Genomic DNA, 11,512 nt, shown 5'->3' with positions numbered 1-11,512 from the left:
ATTACTAAATTCAGCTGTGAAAAGGGCAAATTTTTTCAATTTTTAATGCTAAGGCTTTAAATTAAAGGGTTAAATAGTTTTTCCTCCTTTTTTAATAATATTTAAAACTTGTTTTATTTAAAGTCGAAAATGAAACCCATTTTAATATTTAAAATTTGATAAAAACAAATATACACAGTTTATCTTGATTAATCTCATTAAAAATTTCCCTTTTTTATCTTTCTTGTTTTTTTTGTTTTCCTTGTGTTTATTTTTCCTTGACGACTTTTTTGTAGGTCTATATAGTCTGGTTTTTTAATTTGTTAGTTAAAAAAAATCTGATAAATTTTTGGATTCCTGGAATATGAAATTTCATTTCCTGTAACACATTAAAATAGGCCCTTTCTTTTATATATTACTTTTACTATAAAATACATAAACCTTAAGGAAACCCCTTGATACATCTAACAGTCCACTCTCTATATGTAAACTAGTTAAGTGAAACAATCCCCTTTCCCTGATCTTTATTTTAAACAAACCTCACTGACGTGTTAATAAATGGTTTTAAGCTCAATACAGAATTGGGCAAGACCCAGCCCTTTGCCGGGGGAAATGATGACCAAAAATGTCAAATAGGTTATTTTGCCGATTATCATTTTTTTCATTCCTTATCGTTATGTTTAGCATAAAATCAGCTTTTTCCCCTATTTTGCCCATGTTATAACGGGACCAAAACCATGTGTTAACCATAGTCACGCGCTCTTTGTTATATGAAAGCCCAAGCTGGTTTCACCTATAGCGCAATGTACAAAGGGCCCTAGTAAACAAAGCAAAGCGATAAAAAAATGACGTAGCTTTTCCGTTTTGCCAAGATTCGATGCGCTTTGTTATATTGAAATTTTAGTTGATTCGAGGGCCTCAGTCGCATTATTCAAGTAACTAAATGCCGGAAAAACGGCGTATAATATGACTCGAAGCGTGCTCTGAAATCTTGGTTGGCGCCACTTACTAAGAAACCACTCGTGGGACAGTTGTCAATGTAAAAACATAAGTAGCTTAGTAGAATAATCATACCTGTCATTCAGTTTAACACACTCTATAAAACTTAACAAACTGATAACACAAAAATAATGAGAAAATGTTTTTATTTATGTTAAATGATGTTGATAAATGCTCTTTTATATTTCTTTGATAGAATAATGCTTTAAGTGCCTGATTTTTTTATAAACTTTTTTTGCTTGAAAAAAAAAACCGATTTCTGGATGTCACTGATCTTTTTTCTACCGTCAATCTGAAATCATTCTAAGGAAGAATTTTCTGAGGAGGTCATGTTTTGTCTTGGGTAGAGGTAGAGTAATGTAACGTTTTTTTTCTTGAGATAAATAAATCTCCAAAGGCCAAGCTTTGTTAAATTAATTAAAATTCAAATTTCGTTCGGTTCGTTGTTGGCCCCGGAAAAATAAAACGCATACGTAAAACATAGAATTGGATAAATACCGTCCAAGCACAAGACCTTAATGTAATTTGTGTTTTGTATAAACTATACATCACAAATCTGTTTGAAAATTTTATGCTATAATAGCGTCAACGCACGTTTATTTTGTGTTATAAAGTCTGCAGAGTCCCTCGGAACTGTTGGAGCCCTCGCCCTACCGGGCTCGGGCACCAACCGTTCCTCGGGACTCTGCAGACGTTATAACACGGAAAAACGTGCGTTAACCCTATATAAATCCGTGCGAAAAGATGAATTAGACGTTTTAAAGTTCATTACATAAGGTGAAAATGTGAGATTTTAGCATTTAATCATTCAAGCTTCTTGTCCGGCATGTACCGGAATATGGTATTTTGTGTGGTGCTCCAATCCTTTTTTTAGTTTCATTAGTTATAAATACATGTAGCTCTTGTATTACTATTTTGAAGGCTTAACAGTGATATGATGCACTTTGCAAACAACAAAAAACTGTTTTTACAACGGAAAATAAAAGCTGAAAGCTGCTATAAGGTAAATGTTTTACCATCTTTCAATGGTGGAGGTAAGGCAGGACCATAGCTGTCTGATTCATCTGATACTAGTTGAGGTGACAGTCTAGAACTGAGAGTTTCCATTGGTTCTCCATTTCCTGGAAGGACCCCTATGTTAGACTCTGTTTGAAAAATATAATGCACAATTCATGATAAATTATTTCTACTTAAAAGGGTATATATACAGCTGTATGTAATGAAATATTTGTTAAACATTTGTAAATGGTAAAATCATTTGTTTCCAATAAATTGTACTTGAATATTAAAAAGAGTTGTAACAATGAATGTTTCTGTTAATTAACACACATGAATATTGTATGTTAACCAAATAAACTGTTCCAGAACAAATCAACATGCTGCTATTTTAAGTAGGGTTTTAACCATCTAGCAATGACAACAATTAAATTTAAGCAATGTTATCACACATACATCATTCGCTCTATGGAAATAAACTAACATATTTCTTTCATACAGGCATTTTGGAAAATCCTTTTTCAAAATTTAAACAATAATTCTGTAAACTGTAGGCCACAGATATATAGCTTTATAACTTTTTTAAGTTACATTCAAGGTTCAATTAAATAAAGTTCTTAATGTAAACTGTACAACCATCTTAAAATTTAATTCACATATATAACTTTATATTCACTGCTACTAAAATGAATATAAAATTTCAAATCAACTTAAGCAACATTTCAATTTAATATCATTCAATATTTCATGAAAGGTAATGAAGTTCAATTTCATTACTTATAATAGATAAAATATTTGTACACACTTTTCTTCTGATGATTTTTCTTTCATATTCATGTAATATCTTCATAGTTGACCTTACTAAAAAAGCAAAACCATAGACAAAGCAAGTCATTCATTTCAACAGAGTCAAAAATGTTACCTGTTGGCAACCTATCTCCCTGGGTGCTTAATCTATCATCTGCTGGTCCAGTCTCCATTTTTTCAGAATTATCCTTTGTATCTTCATCATCATGTACTGAACTATCCTTTTTGCTCTCATCTTCATCAGAACTAGAACTATCCTCTGAATCTGTATTTCTAAATATAGCTCTGAACAAATCCATGTTGGGCTCCCCTTCTTTCTGCAAGGATTTGGAACTTTTTAATTAATTCTAATTAATTGCAGTCAAAATACATGTAAATTAATTGGTTAGAATATGTTAAGGGATACATATTGATAGATGATCTCAAATACAACTTTGACTACCATCTGCAAGCTCCATGTATCTGGATAGCTTCTACACAAAATATACTAACATTTCAAAAATGGATTCTCACTTGCACGTTAACTAGTTTTCCGAATAAGTTTTTATTTCTCAAAAACTGTTTATTTTTGGTATATTGTTATAGTTTCAAAAAATTACTCATTTATACCACATATTTTGGCCCTGTTGGCAAGCGGTAAATCTATAGTGAATGAGTATTTTGTATGGAAGTCAAAATTCTTCTTTGTTTACATTCTGCTACCTTTATTACATATTACTGCACTTCCAATGCTTTTTTCTTAAGTTGTTAAACATCTAACATGCTCTAAGACTAAATGCATTATTTAACACATGTTCGACATTTCTAAGAAATTAAAAATATGGACTTCTAAGGCATAATTTGCCTTTAAGCAAAAAACTTGCATATTTAACAAATGCTAAAGGAACTTCACTAAAACACAAATAAGATATGCTCAAAACAAATCTTACATTTTCACTCGATTTTTTCAGAAGATCACTATTTTTGTCTTTCTTTGTTTCCTGACCTCCATCTTTCCTTTCGGATTCTGTTTCCATGGCAACAGGAATATTTTCACGTGGCTTCACAGAATCTTTTTCTTTTTCAAGATGACTAAAAATTGATTTAAACTCTTTGGGTTTATTTGATTTTGTTGACTTCACATTAAATGACACTGGTTTAGTATTTTTCTGAATATTGTTTTCTGTTTCGACTAAATGACTAAATATAGATTTCATGTTCTTGGATTTATTCAGTTCTTTCTCCACCCTACTTTCAGATGGAACACCCTCAGGCTGTTCTTTAGGAGGGTTGTGGGATGTTTCTTGATGAGATGATCTTTCAGTCTGATCTTGTTCCGTTGGGGTGGAAAAATTGAGGAAATTAAAAACTGAATATTTATCCCTCTTTATAGTTGGTAATCCAACAATTGTTGAGCTGAAAATATGAAATAAAAGTATTAATGATATATGCATTAAGATCTTAGTATATTTTTTTTCTTTACTTATAAATTTTCTTCACAAAACAATAAGGAAATAATGATACTTATATACCAAACAAAGCTATAGTAGAATGAGCTCAGACTTACCCAGGATAAGGGTGAGGGACATTGAATCGTTTACACACAAGTTTATCCGGATGCCATTCCTGGACGTCTCGTGTCAGTTTACCGTACATCTTCATAGATGCTGCCTTCCCTGCATCACTTGTATCCACCTGAATAAATTATACAACATGAATTCTTGGTAATAAAATAATTACAATATTGTATTTTCCCGTTTTTTTGTTGTTTTTTGTTGTTGTTTTTCAATAATGTGTCAATGACTGAATCTACGAATCCATTAACATAAAATTAAAAAAAAATTTGATTTGTTAAAGGAACTGAGGTCCAGAAGCTAAAAAACATGAAAAATTATTTCTTACAAAGATCAGCTGGGCACTTGAAACAGAAACATATGCAAATGATAATTACGAAATATAATAAGAAATATATTGAAAATCGTATGTTTATGCTATTCTGAGCCTAATTTGAGTGAAAAATGTTGCAACACTTTCAGTTTTAAGTCAATTTTCACTGTCAAAATAATTATTCAAGAAAAACATAGAGTGAGCAACTGATCTGAAATTTTGCAAACAAGTTATTGGTCAACAAATGGAACAATAATCTCGAAATAATTTTCCTGTCCCATTAAACTGTAAAAGTTAAAAATATATAAAGCCGGTTGGTCATAGTCTGCACTGGTCAAATAGGTAAATTCTGTGACACCAGCAGGCTACAGATTAAACGGACAAAATCCTAAAAACTTACCAATTCTTCACTCTTGGTATCTTTTGTATCATCATCAACATTACCTCCCCTTGTAAATCTCATTGCCATCATGCCCGCTAGGGGGCGGTACAATTTTGCTGCTTGATGAAACTCCTCCTTCTCATGCTCTGCCTCCCATTCTGTCTGAGCAGATGTCATGATGAGAGAATATGGATCTACAATAAAAATAAATATAATTAAATATTATCTATCTTACAGTAAAAGGACTGATGGATGAATTATAATTCATACAAATGTTTTATAAAACTTTAGAAAGATCCACTCTCAATATAACATAGTGTAAGATAAGAAGATAAATAATTATGTGATTTATCAAAATAAAAAGCAAACTCCTTGATAAACGTTGGAGGTTGAACATTTTGTGGAATAGAAAGTTATAAATCAATTGTTTCCAGGGTGAATATAAAAAATATTTCTAAAGAAATATAAATATGGCATTATTTGAAATTTGGCCAGGATATGTGTTATGAAACAGTAATATATCTGTCTCAAATCTAAAACAAATGAATATTCTACAGTGAAATTTCCAGAATTTTGAAAATTTGACATTGTTGGTCAATGTGATTTAGGTGTCGAGGTCAAATTTTAGTACATGTCAAAATAATGCTTCCATCGAGAGGTACGTTATGTCTAAAAGAAGAACCTTCTAAATTAGAGAATGACAATGTTAATTATGTTATAGCAAAGTTATAGTTGTCCACATGAGAAAAACTAACCAAACAAAATATATATGCCCCCTACTTAATCCCAATTAATCCATGTGGGGGCACCAAAAAAATAAGAAAAACAATATATTTGAAATATTATTTCTTACAGTTTTGGACAAATATAAAAAAGAAAAATTTTACATACATATTTTTTCACCCATTCAATTAAATAGTTTCAATATCATACATTTAGGAGAGAGGGAAAAAATGGTGTCTATGAAAACTATAACCTACAATGTTTTCAAGATTTACAATCCGACCACAAACCTTTATGTCCAAGCTTGACCAACTCCAAGTATTTATCATATCTTTCCTGTTTTCCTGGATCTTTATGGAAAGGTTTGAAACCACCCTGGAACAGTGGCACATTCTTTTGTCTATGCTCCTCCAATGCTGTTTTCTGTGTGCTTGATGATGAGGCGGTATCTAAAATCAGATATCAATGCAACACACTATTCTAATGACTTTTATGAAGCATATTTTATTAAAATAAAATAAGACAGAATTTCACACAAGCCTCAAATAACTTCATTTTCATGCAAAAAAAATTCTCTTGCAAAAACGCCCCATGCTGATGCAATACTCTAAATCTATGCAGTTTTCTATTAAATAAACAATTTATTAACTTAGAAAAAAAGAAAAATTACTCCATTATTAACTTCTTTCTTAATATTTTATAAAAACAAGAGCCACCGCCGGGCGGGGGCAACGCTCGACTTTTTACTTTTTCTAAACGCAAACATAGAAAGGTTTGAACATATATTGATGTTTCCTTTTTATAAATTTAGTTGGTCTGTCTTGTCACATTAGTTTTGTTTATATATTTTGTATATATATGAATAGAAACATTAAGCATATTTCTAAAAATAGCAACAGTACGCAATTTCTAAAAATAGCAACAATGACGCAATTTCTAAAAATAGCAACAATGACGCAATTTCTAAAAATAGAAAAAATGACACAATTTCTAAAAATAGAAAAAAAATGACGCAATTTCTAAAAATAGAAACAATGACGCAATTTCTAAAAATAGAAAAAAAAATGACGCAATTTCTAAAAATAGAAACAATGACGCAATTTCTAAAAATAGCAACAATGACGCAATTTCTAAAAATAGAAAAAATGACGCAATTTCTAAAAATAGAAAAAAATGACTCAATTTCTAAAAATAGAAACAATGACGCAATTTCTAAAAATAGAAAAAAAAATGACGCAATTTCTAAAAATAGAAACAATGACGCAATTTCTAAAAATAGAAAAAAATGACGCAATTACTAAAAATAGAAACAATGACGCAATTTCTAAAAATAGAAGAAAAAATTGACGCAATTTCTAACAAGAAACATGGCAATGCCATGAAACCAGGTTTTCAATTATCACCATTGTAGATAAATATGTTGTATTTGAAATACAAATACAAGCAACAAACAATGTAACTATGTGCAATGTAAAACATGAATAATGTAGGAGGAATTGCCACTGAAGAAGTGTTCACTATAATATTATGTATAAGGAAAAAAACAAAGGGCCATAATTAGGTCAAAAAACTATCCAATCACAAAACCCCGACAATATGTGCCAGGGTGCTTGATGACAAAGCTTCTGTGAAAGTTTTGAACAAAATCCGTTGAGAAATGTAGGACGAGTTCAGCACAGAAGAATTTGTTCACTATAATTATATTGATAATTCTGTATAATAAAAAACAAGTTACAAAGTAGACATGAAATAATATATAATATCTTTTTTAAATTACCTCCAAAGATGATATGACCTTTGACTGCCAAATCAAGTTTAAAATCATGTAAACAGGATTTTCAATGTTAATGTCACTGTGACCTTGACCTTGGAGCCAGCCATGCGGAACATGCGTTCTGCACGTCATCTTGATGTGGTAAACATTTGTCTGAAGTTTCATCAAAATTCTTCAAAGGGTTGAAGAGTTACAGAGCGGACAGGATTTTCAATGTTAATGTCACTGTGACCTTGACCTTGGAGCCCAGCCATGCGGAACATGCGTTCTGCACGTCATCTTGATGTGGTAAACATTTGTCTGAAGTTTCATCAAAAATTCTTCAAAGGGTTGAAGAGTTACAGAGCGGACAGGATTTCAATGTTAATGTCACTGTGAACCTTGACCTTGGAGCCAGCCATGCGGAACATGCGTTCTGCACGTCATCTTGATGTGGTAAACATTTGTCTGAAGTTTCATCAAAATTCTTCAAAGGGTTGAAGAGTTACAGAGCGGACACAATTTCGTTTGACAGTTAAAATCATGTAAACAGGATTTTCAATGTTAATGTCACTGTGACCTTGACCTTGGAGCCAGCCATGCGGAAACATGCGTTCTGCACGTCATCTTGATGTGGTAAACATTTGTCTGAAGTTTCATCAAAATTCTTTCAAAGGGTTGAAGAGTTACAGAGCGGACAGGATTTTCAATGTTAATGTCACTGTGACCTTGACCTTGGAGCCAGCCATGCGGAACATGCGTTCTGCACGTCATCTTGATGTGGTAAACATTTGTCTGAAGTTTCATCAAAATTCTTCAAAGGGTTGAAGAGTTACAGAGCGGACAGGATTTTCAATGTTAATGTCACTGTGACCTTGACCCTTGGAGCCAGCCATGCGGAAACATGCGTTCTGCACGTCATCTTGATGTGGTAAACATTTGTCTGAAGTTTTCATCAAAAAATTCTTCAAAGGGTTGAAGAGTTACAGAGCGGACAGGATTTTCAATGTTAATGTCACTGTGACCTTGACCTTGGAGCCAGCCATGCGGAACATGCGTTCTGCACGTCATCTTGATGTGGTAAACATTTGTCTGAAGTTTCATCAAAATTCTTCAAAGGGTTGAAGAGTTACAGAGCGGACACAATTTCGTTTGACAGTTAAATCATGTAAACAGGATTTTCAATGTTAATGTCACTGTGACCTTGACCTTGGAGCCAGCCATGCGGAACATGCGTTCTGCACGTCATCTTGATGTGGTAAACATTTGTCTGAAGTTTCATCAAAAATTCTTCAAAGGGTTGAAGAGTTACAGAGCGGACAGGATTTTTCAATGTTAATGTCACTGTTGACCTTGACCTTGGAGCCAGCCATGCGGAACATGCGTTCTGCACGTCATCTTGATGTGGTTAAACATTTGTCTGAAGTTTCATCAAAATTCTTTCAAAGGGTTGAAGAGTTACAGAGCGGACACAATTTCGTTTGACAGTTAAAAATCATGTAAACAGGATTTTCAATGTTAATGTCCACTGTGACCTTGACCTTGGAGCCAGCCATGCGGAACATGCGTTCTGCACGTCATCTTGATGTGGTAAACATTTGTTCTGAAGTTTCATGCAAAATTCTTCAAAGGGTTGAAGAGAGTTACAGAGAGCGGACAGGATTTTCAATGTTTAATGTCACTGTGACCTTGACCTTGGAGCCAGCCATGCGGAACATGCGTTCTGCACGTCATCTTGATGTGGTAAACATTTGTCTGAAGTTTCATCAAAATTCTTCAAAGGGTTGAAGAGTTACAGAGCGGACACAATTTCGTTTGACGCCCGCCCATCCGCCCAGCCGCCCATCCGCCCATCCGCCCGCCATACCCCAATCTAATAACCAGGATTTTCAAAATTGAAAACCTGGTTAAAAATAGAAAAACATGACGCAATTACTAAAAATAGCAACAATGACGCAATTTCTAAAAATAGAAAAAATGACGCAATTTCTAAAAATAGAACAAAAATGACGCAATTTCTAAAAATAGCAACAATGACACAATTTCTAAAAATAGAAAAAATGACGCAACTTCTAAAAATAGGAAAAAATGACGCAAATTCTAAAAATAGAAACAATGACGCAATTTCTAAAAATAGAACAAAAATGACGAAATTTCTAAAAATAGAAACAAATGACGCAATTTCTAAAAATAGCAACAATGGCGCAATTTCTAAAAATAGAAAAAAAATGACGCAAACTCTAAAAATAGCAACAATGACGCAATTTCTAAAAATAGAAAAAAATGACTCAATTTCTAAAAATAGAAACAATGACGCAATTTCTAAAAATAGAAGAAAAAATTGACGCAATTTCTAAAAATAGAAAAACATGACGCAATTATATACATGTATATATATATATATTCTAAAATATATATTCTAGGAAATATATATATAAAATATATATATCTATATATATATATATATATATATATATATATATATATATATATATATATATATATATATATACACATGCATATATATATATATATTTATATATATATATATATATATATATACCTGCATATATGTATATATATACACACACACATTTATATATATATTTATATATAATACATATACTATACATACACACACACCGATAAATGCACAATCTGAGAAAATTCAGTAATATAAAACCTTCAAGGTCAAGGTCATTAAAGAGCCCAAGCAAAATTTGGGTTTGATAAACAACAAGGTCTGGTCCTTAAGAATGTTCTGTTATAATATGAAGTTTATCCCTTTCAAAAATAGCAAAGTTACAGTCAGTTACTGCCAAAAACAATGAAAATTTCAATAATTTGACCTTCAAAGGCAATGTCATTAATGAGTGAAGGTCAAGGTCTTTCGGTATATTTTTAACAGTTTATCTTTGAAGATTATTATGTTCAAGTTTGAAGAAGACAATCCATTCAAAAATAACAAAGTTACAGCCAATAATAGCCAAAAAAATGAAAATTTCAATAATTTGACCTTCAAAGTCAAGGTCATTGATGAGTGAATGTCAAGGTCTGACTGGTTATTTTTAAGGGATATCCTTGAAAGATTATTATGTTCAAGTTTGAAGACAATCCATTCAAAAATAACAAAGTAACAGCCAATAACAGCATGAACAAGCATAAATTGGACTTTTAACCTGAAGGTCAAGGTCATTTATGGATGAAGGTCAAGGTTTAGTGTGGTCTACTGAAAGGTCTTGTCCCAAGGGTTGTTGTGGCCAAGTATGAAGACAATACACCAAGAAATAAAAAAGTTATGATCCAGGTACAAGTTTTCGGACGGCAACGGCAACGCCGACCTGACTATAACAATACCTCTACTTTTTTTTTCAAAAAAAAAAAAGTCGAGCTAAAAATATGATATATTTTGAAAATAAAACAATAAATCAAATACCAGTATTGCTAGGAACCAGAGCAGTAGATGTTGATGGCCCTTCTTCTTGACTGGTTCCCTGTTTAACTCTCTCCATTCTGTTCTTATCCTCCTGTGGAATCAAATCAAACACTGAACCTGAAAGGTAAAAAAAATTCAACATAGACAAAAATCTTGTTACCACATTATATTAACCCTATCATGCTACCAGCCACAAAGGAAGACCCATGGCAGCAGTATATAGCCACACTAGCCTGCATATTTATACAGTCTGACGAGAATCTATCAAGGTGAATGCTCAATGTTGAAACAGCAATCACTTAAACTATTAATAGACTGTTCAATACAGGACTTTGTCTAATGCACAAATTTTCAATGTATATTTCCGAAACTTTAAATTAATTTAGACTCTTTTAACAAGGATCTGGTTGAATCCTTATGAATTGATAAATCAAAACATGAGCAGTGCATTGAGCACCTCATGGGTTGTTCAGGCCAACAACTGTCAATAACCAATTTTACAACAACAAAAAAAGCTTAAAAAGGGGCATAACTCCAAAAATATAAGTTTCAGAATTATGCCCTTTGTCTA

The 11,512-nt window shown here is 32.3% G+C and overlaps 1 protein-coding gene and 1 long non-coding RNA gene across 2 annotated transcripts; both read right to left on the bottom strand.

The window, feature by feature from the left end:
- Positions 1-1,994: 1,994 nt before the first annotated feature.
- LOC132753044 (G patch domain-containing protein 1-like) lies at positions 1,995-11,059 on the bottom strand (the record flags this gene model as incomplete). The annotated part of the gene is given in 7 exon segments (XM_060743453.1): positions 1,995-2,123; positions 2,897-3,098; positions 3,711-4,176; positions 4,328-4,455; positions 5,048-5,223; positions 6,043-6,201; positions 10,942-11,059. Coding segments are annotated over 7 exon segments (1,336 nt in total), but the record flags the coding sequence as incomplete, so codon positions are not given.
- Positions 6,455-8,817, bottom strand: LOC132753043 (uncharacterized). The gene is made up of 3 exons (XR_009628897.1): positions 8,531-8,817; positions 7,913-8,379; positions 6,455-7,764 (listed from the first exon to the last, which is right to left on the bottom strand). It is a non-coding gene; the product is annotated as an uncharacterized LOC132753043 (long non-coding RNA).
- Positions 11,060-11,512: the final 453 nt, after the last annotated feature.

The sequence above is a fragment of the Ruditapes philippinarum genome, unplaced genomic scaffold, assembly GCF_026571515.1.
Source record: "Ruditapes philippinarum isolate M1 unplaced genomic scaffold, ASM2657151v2 ctg22289_1_1_1_1, whole genome shotgun sequence".
Classification (NCBI taxonomy): Eukaryota; Metazoa; Mollusca; class Bivalvia; order Venerida; family Veneridae; genus Ruditapes; species Ruditapes philippinarum.
This window is presented reverse-complemented; position numbering and strand designations above follow the sequence as displayed.